Genomic DNA, 25,000 nt, shown 5'->3' on the forward strand with positions numbered 1-25,000 from the left:
TGAACGGGTTTACCCATTTGGTAGTGTGGTAGTGAACAGGCATGCGTTCTTAAGTACTCGCTATTTGCATATCAATAGCGCTGGTCGTCAGGTGTGTTAAATACGTTCTCAGATACATTCACACCTAACTTGTTGTGAAGACATGTGTTACATTCCATTCGTAGAGGCAATTAGGCACTGTCTTTAGTCTGTGCTCAAGCGAGGGGACATTAAATGCGCATTCGCGGGAGCGTGCGCATGCACCGGGAGCGCGCGTGCACGTGGTGCGTGCAACCACAGATGATTTCAATAACGCACCACTGGTAGTGAAAGGGTTAAAGTCGGGCGGTAGTTTCCAAGAATCACATAAAGAAAAATGTTTGCCTTGTTCTGAATGGCTTGTTTAAATGTGTGATAAAACCCTGGCTAAATGGCAACAGTAGCATCTATAACTAAATAACATTTCACACATTCCAGGCGCAACCTGCTTGCCACAATAGGTGACATTTCTGGATGTGGGAGGGGTGGGGGCATGGGGCGAGGGCAGATGTCATGAGGAGAGACATTCCATTCTTTAGGAAACCCCCTTCTGACCCTCACACACCCGTTGCAAAACAACAAGAGGAACCTAACAGTATGTGTTGTGTGCTTGTTGTGTGAATGTCCTCACAGGGACAATATTCACTTTGAGAAGGGGAACATGTCTGGGGTGTTTTTGGCGACTGGGGCTCAGGGAGTGACTAACAAGCCAATGGAATGTTCTCCAATGTAGGCTATTCTCTGTCCTCGCTCCACAATGGTGAAATTAACTTCCCACCACAATCAGGACAGCTGCGACCCGCCCAATTATCCACCGTCGACTAAAAACAAACCTCTTCAATCGATATCAAAATGTCGTACTGTCTTTTACTAGTATGCACCGTATCACTATGTACTATACCTATACCACTGCTAATATGTGACTCAGCACAGGCCTTTTGAGGGAGCTTCAATTATTTAATTTTTTTATATGAAAGTACAGGTTCATATCTTCAAAATAAGCCATCACTTGTACAAATCAGGTGGATAATTTTCAATCTATGTCTTATGAATCATGCTGATAACACACTACTTATTCCAGAGCTACAGGCCCTCAAAGAAACTGGAGCCATTTATCTTGCCATGCATCATGACTGCTTTAGCCAGAAAGCAATGTAACCCCCCCCCCCCCCCCCCCCCCCCCTCACTTAACACCATCCAGTCTGAGAGTAGCCCTGGTTTTGTTATTCTGATGACTTGTGACCCCGCTTCTATCCCCAGGCCATCAGGATGCTCAATGACTCTATGTAACAAACCCATCTATCTACACTCACTGAACACACATCCACATGCTCACTTTAAACAAACACTCACCTTTTTACTGTGTGAAGCACATTATCAGGGGCTCATACAGAACCAAGCATTTCAGTGTAATGTACTTATACTTTATACGTGACAAATAAAAGCAAACTTGAAACTTGTGATATCTTATAACCAACTAGACTAGGATAAAGGATAATAGTCAAGATAGTAATCAAGATTCAATATTTTATTATAATTTAAAATAAAGTACAAAATAGAGCTGGCTCATGTTTCCAAAGACCAGAGATGTGATGGGCGCTCGCACACACACAGAAAATGAGAATGGCTTATAGTAGACTTCATGTGTTTAGAATATGTCAGCTAATAAAGTTAAATCAACTATCCAGTTTGTTTTCATAGTGTAACATTTGGCTACTTGAGAGAGAGAGAGAGATAGATATAGAGATAGAGAGAGAGAGAGAAAGAGAGAGAGAGAGAGAGAGAGAGAGAGAGAGAGAGAGAGAGAGAGAGAGAGAGAGAGAGAGAGAGAGAGCGAGAGAGAGAGAAAGAGCGAGAGAGAGAGAGAGAGAGAGAGAGAGAGCGAGAGAGAGAGAGAGAGAGCGAGAGAGAGAGAGAGAGAGAGAGAGAGAGAGAGAGAGAGAGAGAGAATTTTCTGGATCGTGCAGCGTTTTCGGCATTTTTGTTTATGCTACTATGCACTCAGAAGGTAACACTCAAGTTCAACACTGCTAGATGAACAATACCACTTAGCTGCTGGAGTTGTACCCTCACTGCTGACTTGTTGATTTTGTTGCACAGAACGTGTAAGTCTCACATCAGCTACATGACTAAATGTAAATGTAATGTAATGTTTTTTTTGAACACATTTTTTTATTATTTTTTTGACAGACAAACATTAACAGTAAATATCTCAATAAATCACAGTAATATACATTCCTATATTTGAATCAATAAATGTAGGTTACGAGATATATACCCAATCCCCATTATACAATACAGTACATACATATGCTCTTGCTCGTTCTTCTTCCCCCCCCCTCAGGACCCCCCTTGAATAAACCATCCATTATTCGTTTCTAACCAGAGATTACTATTCATATGCTAACCTTTATTCTCTCCACCACTTCTAGCCAGATTGCAATGCTGGCTTCATTGACACCTAAAATTCTTGCTGTAGATATCTCTAAATAAATCACATCGAGATAGGTAAGAACCCATACCTTCCGGCACATTTTATCCGGTTGAATCCATCGTGATGCTATCAACTTTTTAGCAGCTGTAAGACCGGATAAAATTAGTCTCTTTAGCTGTATAGAGGCTGCTAACTGCGAAACATCATTCAACAACAATACAGAAGGCATTACAGGTATGTTCAGAAATAAAAATTCTGATAATTGCGTCGTAGTGACTTCTTCCCAGAATATCTTAACAGGGGGGCATTCCCAATACATATGCATAAATGTACCTATATCACCTCTTAAACACAAGGAGCATAGAGAGTCTTGTTTAAGCCCCATTCGGTTCAATCTTATAGGTGTCAGGTAAGTCCTATGAATATAATTAAGATTAATCTGTTGATGGTCCGGGTTGCGTGATGCTAGTCGATCGTTTGCCCAGACTTCTTGCCAATCAAAATCTACTTTCAAGTCTGGTATATCCCTCCTCCAAACTGAGTCTAGGGGAAGGATTCCATACGAAGACGTTAGTAAGTGATGATAAAAGTCAGATACGAAGCCTCTCGATGTCTCCCTTTCATAGAAGAATTTGTGATATCTGTGGTGCTCAAGTGGTATCTTTAATGGGACTCCATGAGCCTTCAAAGTTGTTAATAACTGTATATAGAAATAATAAGTGGAGCTGGTGAGGTTAAATTTGTTCTGAATTGCATGATAGCTACAGAAACCCTGTTTGTTGAATATATCTCCCAATGTATGTATGTCTTGATTTTCCCATTTGGGATATCTGATAGGTCGTTGTGCAATAAGGAGTGCATTGTTATTAAATATGGGAGAATGGCTATGCCATTTGTGTTGGTTAGTAATTTTTTTCTGTGTGTCACGCCATATCCGAATCACATGTGTTATAAGAGGGCCAAATTTCAAGTCGCATTGCTTAATTGATAATTTGATGTATACTATATCCTGCAATCTATGTGGTGCCACTATGTTTTCTTCTAATGTTCTCCAGGATACAGCTTGAGGATCAAACTAGGTGCTCAGTGGTCTTAAAGAGTACGCTTTAAAATAGTGGTAGAAGTCTGGAAATGCTAAACCTCCATCGGCTTTGTTTCTCTGTGCAGTGGATCTTTTTATTCGTGGAGGTTTGTTATTCCAAATAAATATCGGGCCTGTACTGAGTTTTTAAGTTTTGACCACCTGTCAAAGTCATTTGTGATCCTTTCTAGAAGTCTTGTATAATTATACTTCACCGTTTGGCTTATAGTAGGGAATATTTCAACTCCAAGACATCTAAAATGTTCTACCATTGGTATATTTCCTGGAAGGAATGTTGCCTTCGCAGAGACATTAAGTGGGAGGAAGGCCGATTTTGGCCAGTTTATCCTAAATAGATTGCCAAAATCATCAATCAACTTGAGAAGATGAGGCAGTGAGGTGGTAGGGTTTTGCATGAACAATATTACGTTGTCCGCATATAAACTAATATGATGTTGTGTGCCCTTAATTGAGATTGGCTCTATGGATTGGGATTGTTTTATATACTGTGCTAAAGGCTCTAAAGATAGAGCAAATAGTCCGGGACTAAGAGGGCAACCCTGTCTGGACGAGCGCTACACCGGAAAGAGTGTGGAGATGAATTTACCTGTTATTATCATGGCCGATGGGTCTTTGTATAACACTTTTAATATTATATTATATTTAATATTATATTATTAATAAATCTGTTTCCTAACCCCATCCTTCCGAATACTGCCCATAAATAAGACCATTCCAATATATCAAAGGCTTTCATCGCATCCAAGGATAATACAGCTATAGGTGCAATAGCATCCTTACTGGTGTCTAACAAGTAACCGTCTTATATTATCCGTGATAAGGCAGCCTTTTATAAATCCAGTCTGATCAGGATGAACTAAATATGTCATATGCTTTTGAAGTCTGATGGCTAGTACCTTAGCATACAGCTTAATATCGGTTCCGAGGAGGCTTAAGGGTCTATAACTACCACAGTCGGTAGGGTCTTTGTCTTTTTTAAGGAGGACAGTTATGAGTGCAATATTGCCGTTCTTATGAAAATTCCCCTCTTTGATCGAGTATAAAATCATATCAAGTAATATGGGTCCAATTACATCCCAACATGATAGGTACAGTGCTGGAGGTATACCATCCCATCCAGGAGCCTTACCAATTTGCATTTCAGATATAGCCTCCCTAAGTTCCTCTAGTGTAATAGGTGTGTCTAACTGTTTAGTGTCTTCCTCTGAGAGTTTAGGTAGATTAATTTGATTAAGAAATGTATCCAGTTTATTTTGATCGAAAACCATTTCTGATTTGTACAAGTTGGAGTAAAACTCTTTGAAGGTATCGTAATTTTTTTCGGGATCTGTAACAAGTACTTGTTGGTTCTTAATAGTAGGGATATCTGCAAATTTTGCGTTAGAACGTATCTTCATAGCTGGTAGGTGACTTGGTTTAGAACCATGAAAGTAATAATGGTGTCTTGTGCTACGTATTTGAAATTCAGATTGTTGTCTTAAAATGGAGTTAATCTCCTTTTTTAACACATTAATTTGAGTCTCCAATTGAACCGAGTAGTTGTGTTGTAAAGAGGAGAACAACGAGGAGTAAAGCGTTTCCAGCTCTGCCAATTTGGAACAACGATTCTTGAAATGTAATGTAATGTATGTTGCAGTGAATATGTAAAATGAATGTAACTTGTAACTTGTGTGTGTGTGTGTGTGTGTGTGTGTGTGTGTGTGTGTGTGTGTGTGTGTGTGTGTGTGTGTGTGTGCGTGCGTGAGTGCGTGCGTGCGTGTGTGCGTGTGTGTGTCTATGTTAGAGATAGTTTCAACTCACCGTCCACTTAGTGAAGAGCAGTACGGAACCACGTGAATTCCCAGAGGGCCATGCTCCCCAGATATCTCCACGATCCTGGTCAAACTGCATAACCACAGAATAAGAAACACAATAGTGTGTTCAGTTAACTTAAAACACAAGCAGGGAAGAATAAACACAATAGAATAAGTTCAGTTAACTTAAAACACAACCACAGAAGAAAAAACACAATAGTGTTGTTCAGTTAACTTAAAATACAGAGAAGAAGAAACACAATCGAATAGGTTCACCCAACGTAAAACACAACCACAGAAGAAGAAGCACAATAGTGTGTTCAGTTAACGTAAAACACAACCACAGAAGAAGAAACACAATACAATATGTTCAGTTAACTTAAAACACAACAGCAGAAGAAGAAACACAATATAATGTGTTCAGTTAATTTAAAACACAAACACAGAAGAAGAAACACAATATGTGAACTGAATATGTTCAGTTAACGTATGATATATAAAACAATAGAGATATAGATAGTAGATGTCTAGTCATTTTCTGAGATATGTGAGCTTACATGTCTAGTTGAAATACAACAAGCTCTGGATCACTTTCCAAGCGTTCACGCACAACAACATCTTTCCCAGAGACACCAGGAGCTTTAAGCTTTAAAACATTTGAAAATAAAGAAAGTAGCTCTCGCTTGTATGAACCTTTCAATGAGGAACGCAATGGTGGTTTTGGTTTCCTGGTGTGACCCTGGGATCACCACTTGATCTGATCCATTGTTAAGCTGCGGGTGTCTAGTGGCTACAAGTCAAATTGAATCTCTCCAAACGGCCAGCGACTATGTGCAACACGTCAGCCTGGTAAACCCATATGAGTACGTTCAGAGCAGCTCTTTCACTGCAGACTGACTGGGTCTCAAAAGGAGCCTGCTGTACGTGGAGACTTTTATCTCAGCTGGAGGTTCAGATTGGAAGCATGTCGTTATCAGAGGAGCAGGGTCAGAGACACAACATAGAAACAATGTGACCACCAGCTCAATGTCACTGAGCCACTCTGTTCATGCTTGACTGTTACTGACGCAGTTTACTGTGGGGGAGAGAGAGAGAGAGAGAGAGAGAGAGACGTATTGGCATGTGTCTGTTAATGGTTGGGTGATCTCGTCAAGTCAAGCGTCCTTTGAATCACTGACAATATACAGACACTTAGACTGAGAGGGAGGGAGGGGGAGAGAGAGAGGGGGAGAGGGAGATAAAGAGAGAGAAGGAGAGAGAGAGGAGGCAGTGAGAGATACCAAAAGAGACACAGATACAGAGAGAGAGACAGAGACACACAGAGAGAGGAAAGACCGAGAGAGACACACAGAGACAAATACATATACACAGAGAGACAGAGGAGAGACAGATATAGAGAGATGAGAGACATAGAGAGACACACTGCAACTTGTTCCTGTTTGCGGACAACTCAGCCCTGCTGGTCTCTGACAAGAACAAGTTACAGGTTGAAAAAGCCCTCAGCTCGGAACTAGGCAAAATCTGCATATGGCTCGCCGACAACAAACTATCATTACACATGGTCAAAACAGAGTCCATTCTCTTCGGTTCAAATAACAAACTCAGCAAGACCGATGGCTTCTCAGTTACAGTGGGTGACAATATTGTCACAAGGAAAGATGAAATTACCTACCTGGGTTCCATCCTAGAGGCTAATCTTTCCTGTGACAAAATAGCATCCAATGTAATAAAAAAAGTCAACCAACAAACTCGATTCTTGTACCGGATCTCCTCTCTGGTAAACAAGAATACCCTGAAGACTCTGGCAGGAGCACTCATTCAAGATGTAGCAGTACTGTTTATCTGTATGTTGTGTATGTCATGTTATGATGAATTGAAAATGGGGGACCCTGATGTAAACAAGACGAAAGTATTTATCTGGTCTGCATCCCCTTAACAATTGTATGTATTGAGCTGTACTGTACTGTACCCATTCTGCAAGCTGTTAATAAACTTTTCAATCAATTCAATCAATCAAACACACAGAAAGAGAGATGAGAGACATAAAGAGGAGAGACACAGAGAGAGAGAGAGAGAGAGAGAGATATATATATATATAGAGAGAGAGAGAGAGTTAGAGAGATAGTTAGAGAGAGATGAGAGACAGAGAGAGAGACACAGAGACAGAGACAGAGAGAGAGACACAGAGATACAGAGGAGATACAGAGATAGAGAGAGGAGACATAGAGAGAGACACACATAAAGATAGATGAGAGACAGAGAGTGAGAGGAGAGACAGCGACAGAGAGAGAGAGAGAGACAGAGAGAGAGAGAGAGAGATGAGAGACAGAGAGAAGATAATGAGGATATGAGAGAAGTAAGGCCAGTTGAAAGAGAAGAAGGTGTGATGACAGAACAGTCTAGTTGAAAGGGAGGATAGGGAAGATAGTGATGAAGAGATAATAATATATATTTTCAATAGTCATATATAATACTCTAGTGTTTATAAATATAGAGAGATAAAGAGAGAGACACTGATAGAGCGAGAAAGAGATAAATAGAGGGACACACTGATAGAAAAAGAGAAAGAGAGAGAGAGACAGAGATATAGAGAGATAGTACAGAATTAATATGAAGCCTAAATTACATTGTATTTGATGGCAATAAAACCAATGTGTCTCTCTCATCTTCCTCTGTCTCCAGAGTGTCTGTACATTGTCAGTGATCCAAAGGATGCTTGACGAGATCACCCAACCATTAACAGACACAATACCATGTTATCTAGAGAACACACACGTGCACACACACACACCCACCCACCCACACACACAGACACACACACACGCACAGACACACACACACACACACGTCACACACACACACACACACACACACACACACACACACACACACACACACACACACACACACACACACACACACACACACACACAGCACACACACAAGATGCACATGTGAAGTGAAGCCATTCGATTGTGTGTGTGTGTGTGTGCGTGTGTGTTGAAGCTCATTGGACGTTACCAGTCACACAAACACACATGTATGAACTGAAGAGCATGTATGATCTGAACACACAAGGGACACACAGTCACTTACAAAATACATGCATGGACAAGCATGGGCAAACACACACACACACACACACACACACACACACACACACACACACACACACACACACACACACACACACACACACACACACACACACACACACACACACACACACACACACACACACACACACACACACACACACATACACAGATCATACATGTACATGTAAAATACACATGGGAAATACATATGTACTAACACATGACAGCATGTATAATCCCCAGATATGATCAGACATGTGGAACGCCATGACAGCCACTGATATAGCCCCTTGATGTGAACCGTGTAAACAGAGGAGCTGAGGAAGTGGAGCCAACTCCATGAAGACTACCAGTGACTAACCAGAGAGTAAACACAAAGGCTACCGGCGACTAACCAGAGAGTAAACACAAAGGCTACCAGTGACTAACCAGAGAGTGAACACAAAGGCTACCAGCGACTAACCAGAGAGTAAACACAAAGGCTACCAGTGACTAACCAGAGAGTGAACACAAAGGCTACCAGCGACTAACCAGAGAGTAAACACAAAGGCTACCAGCGACTAACCAGAGTAAACACAAAGGCTACCAGCGACTAACCAGAGAGTAAACACAAAGGCTACCAGCGACTAACCAGAGAGTAAACACAAAGGCTACCAGCGACTAACCAGAGAGTAAACACAAAGGCTACCAGCGACTAACCAGAGAGAAAACACAAATGCTACCAGCGACTAACCAGAGAGAGTAAACACAAAGGCTACCAGTGACTAACCAGAGAGTAAACACAAAGGCTACCAGTAACTAACCAGAGATATAGAACACAAAGGCAACCAGTGACTAACCAGAGAGTGAACACAAAGGCCACCAGTGACTAACCAGAGAGTAAACACAAAGGCTACCAGCGACTAACCAGAGAGTGAACACAAAGGCTACCAGTGACTAACCAGAGAATAAACACAAAGGCAACCAGCGACTAACCAGAGAGTAAACACAAAGGCCACCAGCGACTAACCAGAGAGTAAACACAAAGGCTACCAGCGACTAACCAGAGATATAGAACACAAAGGCAACCAGCGACTAACCAGAGAGAGTAAACACTAGGGATGCACCGAATGGGAAATTCTTGGCCGAAACCGATACCGAAAATAGGAAATAGTTGGCCGAAAACCGAATGCCGAAAGGCCGAAAATGATTAATATAAATATATAATGTATTTCTTTTTTTTAGCTACCTGATTATGGCAAAAGACATGATTATGGCAAAACTTAACTTAAATCATATTAATAATCACTATTATGGGCCCATAAAACATTTATTCAGCACTTTTGAATGCATACATTAATTCCAGACTGACTGCTGAAAGATTGTACAATTTAAACATTTTCTCTTTGCATACAACAAAATGTGCATTAAAGTCAAGTGCATTTTCTTTTCTCTGTAGGATAACTACAACAAAGTGCATTCAGAACAAAGCCAAGGTGCTTTAAAACTGCATAACGGGGGAGCTCCCGTAGCTCACCGCATATCTCGGCGCTATTTCTGCGTCTGGGAAAACTGTGCTCGTCACGGATCTGGGGGACACGAGTTCGATTCCCGGACCCGCCGTCATTTCTCAGAATGTCTTCCCCTGCTCTACATCCCATTTCAACCTGTTTCTGTCGGTCATGCTTGACCAGAAAAGCGATAAATGCTAAAAAAAATTAAAAATAAAAATAAAGTTTAAAAAAAAAACTGCATAACAATCTGCATAAAGACACACACACAGGACTGTTGTATTTACTACATCTCCCATGACTCTTAGCGGGGGATGACGTAGCTTACGAGAGACTGGTCAAAGATGAATGGAAGTGTTAGCTAGCTTAAAGGACGACTCCACTTTTTTTGGAAATTAGCTTATTTAACATATTCCCTGGAGTTAGACAAGAAGATGCATACCTTTTTTGTCTCTGTGCGTGCATTTTAGCTTTGGGAATAGACGCTCCGTTAGCATAGCTTAGCTCCATCACTGGAAGTGGGGGAGGACAGTAGCCTTACAGTGCCTTACAGTGTATTGCAAGGTCTGACATTGACCAAACTTGATATGCATGACCTTGGTGGGCTCTAGGTCAACTCCTGAAAAGGGGGTCAATGTCAGACCTTGCAATCAAAAGTTAGGGGGCGCACTGAAATTATGGCAAGGGTTATTAGCCCCCTAACTTTGATTGCAAAGTCTGACATTGACCCCCTTTTCAGGAGTTGACCTAGAGCCCACCAAGGTCATGCATATCAAGTTTGGTCAATGTCAGACCTTGCAATACACTGTAAGGCACTGTAAGGCTACTGTCCTCCCCCACTTCCAGTGATGAAGCTAAGCTATGCTAACGGAGCGTCTATTCCCAAAGCTAAAATGCACGCACAGAGACAAAAAAGGTATGCATCTTCTTGTCTAACTCCAGGGAAGATGTTAAATAAGCTAATTTCCAAAAAAAGTGGAGTCGTCCTTTAACGCTAACGTTTAACCGCGACGGGCATAATAGTAATGGCGAGGATATAAAGCATGTTAAAGACGCATTTATTGGATGCGTTGCTCGCAGAGTTTATAGAAACAGCGCAACTCCCAAGAGGAGTTAGTTATCACAGGCTGCAGAATGCAGGAAGAGCTGCCAAACAGCTCACGGTACACGTTGCGCGTTTTGATTACGTCATCACAACAACACTTTAGGTTATGAACGTTACGTAACCCTGTTCTTTGACATTCTGTGATATATTTTCGGTGCTAAAACCCTTTCGGCCGAAAGCCGAAAGAGCCTTTTTGACCATTGTCGGCCGATAATTATCGGCGGCCGAATATTCTGTGCATCCCTAGTAAACACAAAGGCTACCAGCGACTAACCAGAGATATAGAACACAAAGGCTACCAGCGACTAACCAGAGAGTGAACACAAAGGCTCCCAGCGACTAATAATGTGTGTGTGTGTGTGTATTTTACTCAAATGTATACTATTCTGTTTGATATTCTCTTCATCTCTGAAGTAGGGATCATACCAGTGTCTGCCATGGGATGTCCCACCACTTCCGATTCCCTGTGTGTGTAATGGTTTATCAGCCAGTAGACAACATTTATCCTCCCCTGACCTCTCTCTCTCTCTCTATCAGTATGTATTTCTATCTATCTCACACTTTTTCAGAAACAATGTGTACGTGAGTGTGTGAAAACAACAGATATAGAGACATAGACAGAGACATAACGCGATGATGACGAGAGATAAGGATGAGAGGGGGAGAGCGGATAGAGGGATGGCTGGGGAGAGGGAGAGATGAGAGAGAGGGAGGGGGTGGATGTAGAGATAGTGATGGAGGGGAGAGAGAAGGACAATAAGAGGAAAGGAGATGATTAGCAGTTGACAGAAATAAATAAAATAAGAGTTCAATATTGATGAAACAAATGAACAATATTGAGTGAGTGAGTGAGTGAGTGAGTGAGTGAGTGAGTGAGTGAGTGAGTGAGGAGATTGAAGAGGAGAATGAGGAGGAAGAGGAAGGAGCAGAGAGAAGAGGGGATGTGATGAATTAATTAGACAAGGCTAATTAATGAGAGGATAGAATAATAACATCCTGCTATCCTCTGATCTACCATTGCCTGCTACCACACACACACACACACACACACACACACACACACACACACACACACACACACACACACACACACACACACACACACACACACACACACACACACACACACACACACACACACACACACACACACACACACACACACACACACACACACACACACACACACACACACACACACACACACACACACACACACACACACACACAAGCCACTTCAGATCCATTTGTGGAACTATGTTAGATGTTGGACATGCTGTGTCAATGGAAAAACAAGAAAGACAGATAGAGAGATAGGGAGAGGGAGCGAGAAAGATATAGAGAGATAGGGGGAGAAAGAGAGATAAATAGATATAGAGATATGGAGAGAGGTATAGAGATAAAAAGAGAGATATAAAGATAGGGGGGAATAAAGAGATAGAGATGGAGAAGGAGGGAGAGAGAGAACTGCATACACAACCAGAGAGAGGGGGGTATAATAAGGAGATAGAGGGGGAGGGAGAGCATGACATTTGTGGGGCGGCGTGGCTCAGGGGTAGAGCGGGTCGTCCAATGATCGAAGGGTTGGTGTTTCAAATCCCGCTCAAGCCCATGTCCATCCCACTGCCGTTGTGTCCTTGGGCAAGACACTTAACCTACTTGCCTCGTATGAATGTGTATGCATGTGAATGAATGTTGGTGGTGGTCGGAGGGGCCGTAGGCGATGATTATTCGCCACGCTTCCGTGAGTCTGCCTCAGGGCAGCTCTGGCTGCAATTGTAGCTTACCACCACCGGTATGACTGTGTATGAACGAATAATGGACTCTGTAAGTGCTCTGGGGTCTCTGGGGTGTCATGAAGAGCGCTATATAAATCCAATCCATTATTATTATTATTATTATTATTATTATTATTATTATTATTATTATTATTATTATTATTATTATTATTATTATTATTATTATTATTATTATTATTAAACAGAAAGAAAGTATGATAAAAAAGGGAGTTGATAGGGAGCGATGGAGGGGAGAAGAAGAGAGATCAGTGGAGCAGGTGTTCTCTAATTCCACCTGCATGTACATGCACCTCACATGCATGCACACACAGGCATGTACACACACACAGACAACACACATACAACACACACACACACAGAAACCGAAATCGGACTTGGTGACTTTTCAGAAATTGACGCTTGTTGGTTGTTCGGCCTTGTAACCCGAGATTGGAAGCACCTAATAGGTCAGGTAGGGTGCCAATCGAACATACCTAAGGAAATGGAAGATTGTTCCACTTCTACAAGGTCCATTTGCATGTTATTGGTATCTAGGGACATCTATGGACATCAGTGAATGTATTCCCAGTAGGGGTGTAACGATGCATTGATTAATCGAAATGCATCGATTATAATGTGTTAGAATCGATTATAATCGGGAAAAAAAGATTTGTGTATTGATTTTATTGACCTATAGTCTATTCATGCTGAGTGAATCAGTTCCCCCAGCCACATTTGTGTATTCAAAATATTTTGGGGAATTAACTAATAGAAAATTAATCGAAAAGTAATCAAAAATGTATCGAATCGAATCGTGGTCAAATGAAGAGATGTCATGATGCATTGAATCGTGGCCTGAATAATCGTAATCGAATCGAATCGTTGTGAGGTTGCATCGTTACACCCCTAATTCCCAGTGTCAGAAATATTGTGTCTATTAATAGGCGTGCTTAAATTGTAATGAAACAAAGGAGAATATGAATTATGATTTTACTTTGCATCTTTGACAGTGAATAACACCATGCAAAAAATTACCAGACATATGTTCAGTACCTTCTTGAGATCACGTGTACAAAACATCTAAGGACATTTATAAAGGGAAGATGATTAAACAGAAGGTTTTGTAGAGTACTGAATTCTGCCATCCGGACCCATGCAATTTAAAATATTATTATAGAATTTGAAGCACATCTATGGATCGGGCCAAATCTACTCGTTCCAATGACAGAGTTCAATTTGGATTTAGTATCACCAGGTGTGCATGAAGAACCGAGAATGAAATCTACTGTAAATACAGTCAGCTTTTAATTTTTGAATCCGTTTGTAATGCAGATTGTTGCTAAATGTTCACAGAAAGGAGACGCACTAACTGCGCTCCAAACTATGCCAATAACATTCAGTTTTATGGTATTTGGTATATAATCCCGAGAAATAAGAGAAATAAAAAATAATAATCAGGAAGTCTTTTCATACCAAAAAGGTGGAGAACCCTAGGAGATGTAGTTTTTCGAAATGTCTACGCTCATTGAAAGCCCTGTCTTTCCTTCATCATAATGACTACATCAAAATGGCCGCTCGGATTTATTTCCGGTCGAAATCCGCAATCTATTGAATGCAATTCCTAAACTCATATTTCATTAATAACACTTTAACCTATTGGTAAACAAACGTATTGCTGAAAATATACACTATGACTGCTGTTGTGACATGGTTAGGATGTTTACTGTTGGATACATTTGAAAAAACGACAGAAAAAATGTAACGTAAAAAATAATTACACATTTTATCGCACTTCACGGCACTTTGCTCTCGTCTGTCGGCTCCGGGCTACGTTTGGAAAGTTTAATTTGCCACCTTTCGATCGTCACCCAACTCATCTTATTGCATGCTTGGGGTCTCGAGTTAGAAGACGAAACATCCGGCAAGCGCCATTTGACAAACCGTTCTGACGAGGAAGTCCTTTGTTTTGACTCGAGAGGCGAAATAAAGGCAGTTGACGGCCATTGTGGATAATCACGCTGAATTATTGCAGTACACACATTACAAAAACCTTTTTGAAATAAAACAATTTTGTGGGATTTTTATAAACTTTGGACCTGTATGACTATAAGACTTCAGGCTATGGAACTGTTATGTTGTCCAGCTCCTACCGCTCAGCTGCAACCACTAAACTAAAATGTGAGTACACAAAACTTTTACTTCAGTGTGTTCAAACCTATGTTACTATATTTCATTAACAATCAAAGTGATTCTCTTTATTCTGTAAGAAATTTCGGAATGTTACCTTTCAAAAGAGAAAAGGTTTTGCGCTATATACCGGTATATATATAATTCCTAAAAGTGCTGCACTTTGTTAAAATGGCATTGATCTGACTGTTGGTATGTGTAGTAGCTAATAAACAACATGTTGCTGCTTAACACATTGACCGCCAGCAGCAGGGGGCGCTGATCCCCCTTCATCGCCAGGTCTATTCAATGGATATAGTTTTAGACTGCGACATTTGCGAGTGCTTAAAATATATTTTATATTATATATATGGGTCTAATAACGCTGTCGAGTCTCAGTGAGTTGCTTCCAGTCAACATGCCCGAAACAGATTGTTTTTTCATCCGTACATTTCCGTTTTATATCGTTTTGAATAGAGTATGGTTTGGGTGCTTTTCAGTCATTCCAGGAAAAAGACGAGAAAAAGGCATTTGACTGTAATCCAGTCATCACGTTCGGCTGATTATCTAACCATCCTGAAATCAACGCTAGATTATCATTATTATGTCTCTTCGCGCATACATGAAATGACCGTCGTAGCGGGGTGCTCGCGGTAAACAGCCAACGGTAAACAGCCATACACGGTCCACACAGATAGCTGTGATCGTGGTAGAAATAAATGTCAGATCAATGATCAGATTTATATATATAATGTTCTTACTTTGTATCTGATGTAATGCAAAAGAGATAATCCAAATATCTGATCGCAATTCCAAATAATGCTCGTGGAGGTCTGTACCACACTACCGACCGTTTCATAATGACGGGCGGGCGGAGTTACTGTTCGATGCCATCGTTGTATAGAACTGGCTCGGCTCGCCCGGCTCAGATCGGCTGCTAAAACACACCAGCCCATTTTCAATGAGATGCAATAGCTCTGCCTGGCAGTAGAGGGCGGTGTTGACCATCTGCCAGCTCAGACAGGGTCTGAAGGCTATACCAGAGGCTGCAGCTATGAATTATGAATAGATATAGCGAATAAACTAAATAACGATCCCAAAAACGTAAACGTAAAAAGTAAACTCGTTTCTGGCGCTGAACGCATGGCGGGCAGTAACGAGTTAACTCGTTTCCGGCGCAGATTGTGTTAAACATATGTATAATGTATATTCATTGATTCACTCGTATACCAAAATCCATTTGAATTGAAGAATTTAGCTTTTTGCATCAAATATTGATATGCGTTTAAAATGTGATTAATTTCTATTAATTAACTATAAAGCCTTGAATTAATTCGATTACATTTGGTTATCAAGTCCCACCACTAGTTAATACACCAGCAGATATAATCATCTCCTGTTTGGGTTAACTATATTATTAGTTAATAAACCAGCATATATAATCCTCTCTTGTTTGGGTTAATTAAATTAGTTGATAAACCAGCAGATATAATCCTCTCTTGTTTGGGTTAATTAAATTAGTTGATAAACCAGCAGATATAACCCTCTCTTGTTTGGGTTAATTATATTAGTTAATAAACCAGCAGATATAATCATCTCTTGTTTGGGTTAACTATATTAGTTAATAAACCAGCAGATATAACCATCTCTTGAATTATATTAGTTAATAAACCAGCAGATATAACCCTCTCTTGTTTGGGTTAACTATATTAGTTAATAAACCAGCAGATATAACCCTCTCTTGAATTATATTAGTTAATAAACCAGCAGATATAACCATCTCTTGTTTGGGTTAACTATATTAGTTAATAAACCAGCAGATATAACCCTATCTTGAATTATATTAATTAATAAACCAGCAGATATAACCATCTCTTGTTTGGGTTAAGTATATTAGTTAATAAACCAGCAGATATAACCCTCTCTTGAATTATATTAGTTAATAAACCAGCAGATATAACCCTCTCTTGAATTATATTAGTTAATAAACCAGCAGATATAACCCTCTCTTGAATTATATTAGTTAATAAACCAGCAGATATAACCCTCTCTTGTTTGGGTTAACTATATTAGTTAATAAACCCGCAGATATAACCCTCTCTTGAATTATATTAGTTAATAAACCAGCAGATATAACCATCTCTTGTTTGGGTTAACTATATTAGTTAATAAACCAGCAGATATAACCCTTTCTTGAATTATATTAGTTAATAAACCAGCAGATATAACCCTCTCTTGTTTGGGTTAAGTATATTAGTTAATAAACCAGCAGATATAACCCTTTCTTGTTTGGGTTAACTATATTAGTTAATAAACCAGCAGATATAACCCTTTCTTGAATTATATTAGTTAATAAACCAGCAGATATAATCCTCTCTTGTTTGGGTTAACTATATTAGTTAATAAACCAGCAGATATAACCCTCTCTTGAATTATATTAGTTAATAAACCAGCCGATATAACCCTCTCTTGTTTGGGTTAACTATATTAGTTAATAAACCAGCAGATATAACCCTCTCTTGTTTGGGTTAACTATATTAGTTAATAAACCAGCAGATATAACCCTCTCTTGTTTGGGTTAACTATATTAGTTAATAAACCAGCAGATATAACCCTCTCTTGTTTGGGTTAACTATATTAGTTAATAAACCAGCAGATATAACCCTATCTTGTTTCGGTTAACTACATTAGTGGATAAACTACATTCTACTGCTCTCTGTAGCATGATGTTAATCCCCTCCCACACCGAGAAGAGACACTAATGACCATTGGCTAAAACGTTATGATTGACTGGTATGATTGCGTAAGCAAAATATAATTGTGCAGACAAAGCAAATAGCAAATCTGCACTAGAACAGCAAGAAGATAAGAAAGGGGAAAAAATGCAAAGTGATTCCTTTGAAAAACCAAATAAAGAGACAACACAGTGTCTGTGAGGAGACACAAAATAAAGGCCTTTCAATTTCAGTTGGACTTTAAATAATAATATATTCACTAACGCTCCACATATACAGTAAATAATAATATATTCACTAACACATCTACAGGAAGCCATGTGCTCACTGCTGGCTCAGCTATTTCAATAACCAATTCACCAAGAAGACATTTCTTGGTATAAAAGAGGACATTTAGATTCAAAGGTAATGAGTTTTCTGGTGAGAGGAATGTGGTTAAATTATGACCAGCTATTAACCACCCGGCCTACTGGCTTCTATAGACATAGTTTCACATTCACACAAACACACACACAGACACACACTTTTACATTTCCGCACACACATAAATATAAACACACACACACACACACACACACACACACACACACACACACACACACACACACACACACACACACACACACACACACACACACACACACACACACACACACACACACACACACACACACACACACACACACACACATGCATGCATGCATTGTACACACACATGTGTATAGATACACAGCACAGCAGGCACACGCTTATTTAAAATAAAATGACCAACACGATTATTACTCTTTCTGAAACGTGTGTGTGTGTGTGTGTGTGTGTGTGTGTGTGTGTGTGTGTGTGTGTGTATGTGTGTGTGTGTGTGTGTGTGTGCAAATGGGGGAAAACCATAGTAGCATGCAAGCACATAAAAACACATTCACACATTCACACACACACACCTCTTCATTTACAGTAAGTTATGACATACTATTCTAATATTACCAACTCTCGCTTCAGACCTTTTTGCAATTTCAAGGATGGTTTACCCAGCGACCACAGAAACCATTACATCACTATACATTACTCACAGCTGGGACTACGAGCCAATGTGTGTGGAAGAGAATGTGTGTGTGTGTGTGTGTGTGTGTGTGTGTGTGTGTGTGTGTGTGTGTGTGTGTGTGTGTGTGTGTGTGTGTGTGTGTGTGTGTGTGTGTGTGGGTGTGTGTGTGTGTGTGTGTGTGTGTGTGTGTGTGTGTGTGTGTGTGTGTGTGTGTGCGTGCGTGCGTGCGTGCGTGTGTGTGTGTGTGTGTATGTGTGTGTGTGTGTGATTATACTGTATAAATACTGCATACAGTATATGAACGTCTATGTGTGTGTGAGAGATTGTGTGTGTGTGTGTGTGTGTGTGTGTGTGTGTGTGTGTGTGTGTGTGTGTGTGTGTGTGTGTGTGTGTGTGTGTGTGTGGTGAGGGGATTGGGACCATGACCCTGTTTTCAACAGTCTTTTGTAGTGAGCTAATGACTTAGCGTATGTATGCTAACGCCTTGATCTGTTCAGAATATAGCCCTAATGAAGGGAAACTAGGGCAGACACACACACACAGTCTCTATCACACACGCACACAAACAAACATTAAAATGTTGAAGCAAAAACAGTAAAAAAAAGTTCTCCTTCACGTCAGAGAGATTATTATCATCTCTACAAGCACTATAATACACATGTATGACAACATGTAATAATAATAGGTATTCATGGACGGACGGACGGACGGACGGACGGACATAGATAGATAGATAGATAGATAGATAGATAGATAGATAGATAGATAGATAGATAGATAGATAGATAGATAGATAGATAGATAGATAGATAGATAGATAGATAGTAGATAGATAGATAGATAGATAGATAGATAGATAGATAGATAGATAGATAGATAGATAGATAGATAGATAGATAGATAGATAGATAGATAGATAGATAGATAGATAGATAGATAGATAGATAGATAGATAGATAGATAGATAGATAGATAGATAGATAGATAGATAGATAGATAGATAGATAGATAGATAGATAGATAGATAGATAGATAGATAGATAGATAGATAGATAGATAGATAGATAGATAGATAGATAGATAGATAGATAGATAGTCTCACCTGTCAGTCAAAGTGTGTTTAGCAGGTCTGTCCATCCCTGCTGTCTTCTCAGTTAGAGGACAGGCTGCCTGTATTGACAAGACATAACAACAACCATACATGTTTATTAAAATGTACCCACATATTCACATCACATGATGAAATCACAATATATTGCAGTGTTGATATCATCTGCACATATTGAATCCTAACCCCAGTAGTGTGGTACCGATCGTATCGTCGGGTTCAACACACATCATTTAAACCTTTATACTGCTTCACCTTGACAACAGGTTCAATACACATCCTTTATACCATTTCACCTTGACAACAGAAACTAAATGGACCCAGGTTTACTTCCTGTCAGTCTTTGCTAATATCAATAACTCACAGGAAATACACTTGGGTCCATTCTATTCCCATAGCAACACAATTCCAGTTAAACCGTCTATAAACAACACCACTAGACATGTTTGAGAAAACAGGAGACCCAGGTACAGTCCTCGATACATGATGAGGAGCGATGTGGGCCTGAGCTACAGCTACCCCTCCTTTTTTGTTTTTGTATTATTTGTTTTTTGCTCAGTTTGTTCGTACTGTAGTACAATTTGTGAATTGTGATTTATTAGGGGGATGTGGGGGAGGTGGGTGTCCTGAGATCGGGTGGGGAATATTGGGTGAGGAGGGCGGTGAGCCATCCTCATCGGCACCCCCCATCAAACCAAGCAAGCCGGTATCACCCATATCTAGGGTTGGGCACCGAAAACCGGTTCTAATAGGAACCGGTTCCTAACTTCCGGTTCTGGAACCGGAAGTAACATATTTGAATTTCGATTCTAAATTTCGATTTTTTTTTTAACTTTTTTTTTTTTATTTTTTTATTAATACCCTAGTTACAGTACAGCAACCAAATTAAACTGTATCAAGTCAACTGAAAATGTGAATAGTATGATTTTCTTTTTGAAAAAAAAAAAAAAAAAAATCTCCTTCGAAATAAGCTGTGACCTGTTTTGACCTGCACCTCAAAGAATCGGAATCGAGAATCGTTTAGAACAGGAATCGATATGGAGAATCGGAATCGGAACCGGAATCGTTCAAATCCAAACGATGCCCAACCCTACCCATATCACCATTGACAATCACTCCATCCCCCTCTCCTCACTTGTCACCAGCCTGGGTGTAAAGTTGGACTCATCACTGTCCTTCGATGCACACAAAAACAGTCTGTCGAACCTGAGGAACATCTCCAAACCCAGACCCTCACTCTTCCAGTCTGACGCCGAAAAACTGTTCCATGCATTTGTCAGTTCCCGCATCGACTACTGTAACTCTCTGCTGGCAGGCCTTCCCTCCAAAAGCATCCAGAGTAGGGCTGGGCGATTCTTGCTAAAATGTGAATCACGATTTGTCTCTCTAAGAATTGAGATCACGATTCTCTCACACGATTCTTATTTTTTCAATAAAATCATTTATTGCACTCTTTCTTAAACAGACAACATAACATATATGCATATATGAAAGTGCTTGACTTAAACTTAAATATAACATATATGAAAGTGATTGACTTAAAAGTATCTTGTAACATACAAAATAACTCAAGTCAGAATCGCCATCATTTAAAAGTTAAGTAAAAAGTTAAAAAAAAAAAATATATATATATATCATCATTTAGAAATTAGATTGCATAGGTCTATGAATCGAGGTCGCAATCTGTTTTCGATTAATTGCCCAGCCCTAATTCAGAGGTTACATTACGTCCAGAACAGTGCCGTGTCCTCACCAAAACCCGGAAAACACAACACATCACCCCAGTCCTCCATTCCCTTCACTGGCTGCCAATTAACCAGCGGATCAGCTTCAAGGTTATCCTGCTGGTCTATAAGGACATAAACCACTCCGGCCCAACTCCAGGACCTCCTCTCCCCTCCACCTGCATACAGGTCACTCAGGTCTGGCAGCCAAAACCTCCTCGCCATCCCACGCACTAGGCTGTCAACCATGGGGCACCGTGCTTTTTCCACACTGGGGCCGCGCCTGTTGAATCAGCTGCCAGGGTCCATCAAGGCCTCAGACTCCCGTGCTGCCTTCAAGGCCATGCAGCCTTAAAACCCATTTGTTTTACTCTGCCTTCCACTAGGGCCTAGTTTTTTTAATCTGCTCCTATGTTTTATGTTTTTTATTTTATTTGATTTGATTCATTTGAAACGTTTTTATGTTTTAAACCTTTTTATTATTATGTTTTTATTTTATTAATTTGAATGTTTTCATGTTTTAAACATTTTATTTTTTATTTTATTTTCCTTCTGCTGTGAAGCACCATGAGAGCTCACTGAGTTTAAAGTGTGCTATATGAATTAAATCTATTATTAGTATTATGTTTAATTCTATATTAATTTAAAAATAAATAGTGAATAAACAGATTAATAATTAAATCATAATATAAATAATATAAATAAACAGTACAACTGATCAGGAGCTGCAGGTGGCCATGTTGATGGTTCTGTTGCTTTAGAATGTGGTCTGTGGCTGCAGCTCTTCCTCGCATGGCGTCACAACATGTGCTGTTTGATTGATTGATTGAATTGATTGAAAAGTTTATTAACAGATTGCAGAATGGGTACAGTACAGTACATCTCAATACATACAATTGTTAAGGGGATGCAGACCAGAGAAAGACTTTCGTCTTGTTTCCACCAGGGTCCCCCATTTTCAATTCATCATAACATATATGACATACATGACATACAGATAGCCAGTACTGCTACATCTATACATTTATGACATATCAGATTTGCAAATACAGTACTGTTTGTGATACAAAAGTGTCCAGAAAAGGAGTGTATATACATTTGACGTAGAAACTGTACATTGGAGGAGGTTGGTGGGGTGGGGTTGGGTGGGTTGGGTGAGGGCTGTACATTGGAGGTGGGGGGGGGGGGGGGGGGGGGGGGGGGGGGGGGGGGGGGGTTGGGTAGGGGGACACATACACATTTTACACTGTACATTGGAATGTTGACAAAGCCTTACTTGGTCATTTACTGTACAACTAGGTTAGGACATTTGTAGGGGGCCAGTTTCGAATTGCAGTCTCACGTAGGTGTTTTTTGAGAGTGTTTTTGAAGGTGGGTAGTGATTCACATTCCTTTACAGCTTTAGGCAGGGCGTTCCACATTGATGTGGCATAATTGCGAAACGTGTTTAGTCCCTTGTTTGAGCCGAATCTGGGTTTTACATGATTTGTGGAGCTCCCTCTGGTGTTGTGATCGTGGTATTCACTGACCTTTGGGAAGTATTTTGACATGTACATGGGTACCTTGGTCGCGTAGTGTATCTTGTAGACCAGGCCCATTGCAAGTTGCTGTACTCTGTCGTCTACTCTAAGCCATCCTAGGTTGTCAAAGTGGGCCGGGGTGAGGTGGGTTCAGGTCAAGTAGTAGTCCTGACTAGCTTGTTTTGAGATGTTTGTAATTTGTTTTTTAGTGCCTTTGAGGTGCTTTTGGTACCATGAGGTGCAAGCATAGTCGTAGTACCCTTGAATGAGTGCTCCTGCTAGAGTCTTCAGGGTATTCTTGTTTACCAGAGAGGAGATCCGGTACAAGAATCGCGTTCGTTGGTTGACTTTTTTTATTACATTGGATGCCATTTTGTCACAGGAAAGATTAGCCTCTAGGATGGAACCCAGGTAGGTAATTTCATCTTTCCTTGTGACAATATTGTCACCCACTGTAACCGAGAAGCCGTCAGTCTTGCTGAGTTTGTTATTTGAACCGAGAGAGAATGGACTCTGTTTTGCCCATGTGTAATGATAGTTTGTTGTCGGCGAGCCATATGCAGATTTTGCCTAGTTCCGAGCTGAGGGCTTTTTTCAACCTGTAACTTGTTCTTGTCAGAGACCCAGCAGGGCTGAGTCGTCCGCAAACAGGGAACAAGTTGCAGTCACAAGCTGACGACATGTCATTTGCATAAATTAGGAATAGTAGCGGTCCTAGTATGCTTCCTTGTGGAACACCACAGCTCACTGTGAGGGGTTCCACAAGTCATTCAGTCAAAAGTGGTTTTAAAGGGCCAGTCCACCCAATAATAATGTTTTCCTCTTACCAAGAGTGCTATCTATCCATCCAGATAGTTTATGTGTGATTAGCTGAGGCTTCTTAAATTGGACTATATTGGAGTTAATAAGGCTGACTTAATGTTTATTTAGCAGAAACAGTTGAGAGAGAGAGAGATATAGAGAGAGAGAGAGATAGAGAGAGAGAGAGAGAGATAGAGAGAGAGATATAGAGAGAGAGAAAAAGAGAGAGTGAGATAGATATAGCGAGAGAGAGAGAGAGAGGGAGATAGAGAGAGAGTGTGTGCGTCTGCGTGGTGTGTGTGTGTGTGTGTGTGTGTGTGTGTGCGTCTGCGTGTGTGTGTGTGTGTGTGTGTGTGTGTGTGTGTGTGTGTGTGTGTGTGTGTGTGTGTGTGTGTGTGTGTGTGTGTGTGTGTGTGTGTGTGAGGGGTCTGGTATGACATGTAGAGGTGAGGTCTAGAGGGAGAGGGGCAGGAGAGATGGATAACATAATACCCAACATGAGACAACCTGTCTGAGTGCATACATATGTGTGTGTGTGTGTGTGTGTGTGTGTGTGTGTGTGTGTGTTGTGTGTGTGTGTGTGTGTGTGTGTGTGTGTGTGTGTGTGTGTGTGTGTGTGTGTGTGTGTGTGTGTGTGTGTGTGTGTATGGTGTGTGTGTGTGTGTGTGTGTGTGGCATGTGTTTGCCTAAGGTCCCAACGGGTTTGTGGAACCACCAGGCACTAATGGACTACTAACATGACCTTTTGACCCTGCCCCTCTAGTGACATATGACCCTAACACCACCTGTCAGACAGAGAGCAAGAGAGAGGGGTCTCTATTTTAATATTGCAGACATATTTTTTTTTGTTTTTTTTATAGACTAGCTATAAGATTGTTGATGATATAGGATCAGTTCTAGACTCTTTATTATTTTTAGAAAAACTGCTACATAGAGAAGGTGTACTATTATCATTAGTAGTAACAATAGTAATGGTAGACGATAAGAGAAGATAGGAGGGTGATGCGAGAGGAGATGAGAGGAGGAGAGGAGAGAAGAGAGGAGAGAAGAGGAGATGAGAGAAGAGTAGATGAGAGAGGGAGAGAAGAG

The 25,000-nt window shown here is 40.5% G+C and overlaps 1 protein-coding gene across 1 annotated transcript in view; it reads right to left on the minus strand.

The window, feature by feature from the left end:
• The window catches only part of pard3bb (par-3 family cell polarity regulator beta b), a 617,911-nt gene that overhangs the window by 320,284 nt on the left and 272,627 nt on the right, over positions 1 to 25,000 (minus strand). Inside the window, exons 5-6 of the mRNA XM_084314067.1 lie at positions 19,861 to 19,928; positions 5,355 to 5,438 (exon numbers count right to left, since the gene is read on the minus strand). Of these exons, the coding sequence (XP_084170193.1) occupies positions 5,355 to 5,438; positions 19,861 to 19,928 (152 nt within the window). The remainder of the gene's footprint in view (positions 1 to 5,354; positions 5,439 to 19,860; positions 19,929 to 25,000) is intronic.

This window comes from Notolepis coatsorum (assembly GCF_963971535.1).
Source record: "Notolepis coatsorum genome assembly, chromosome: 5".
Lineage (NCBI taxonomy): Eukaryota > Metazoa > Chordata > Actinopteri > Aulopiformes > Paralepididae > Notolepis > Notolepis coatsorum.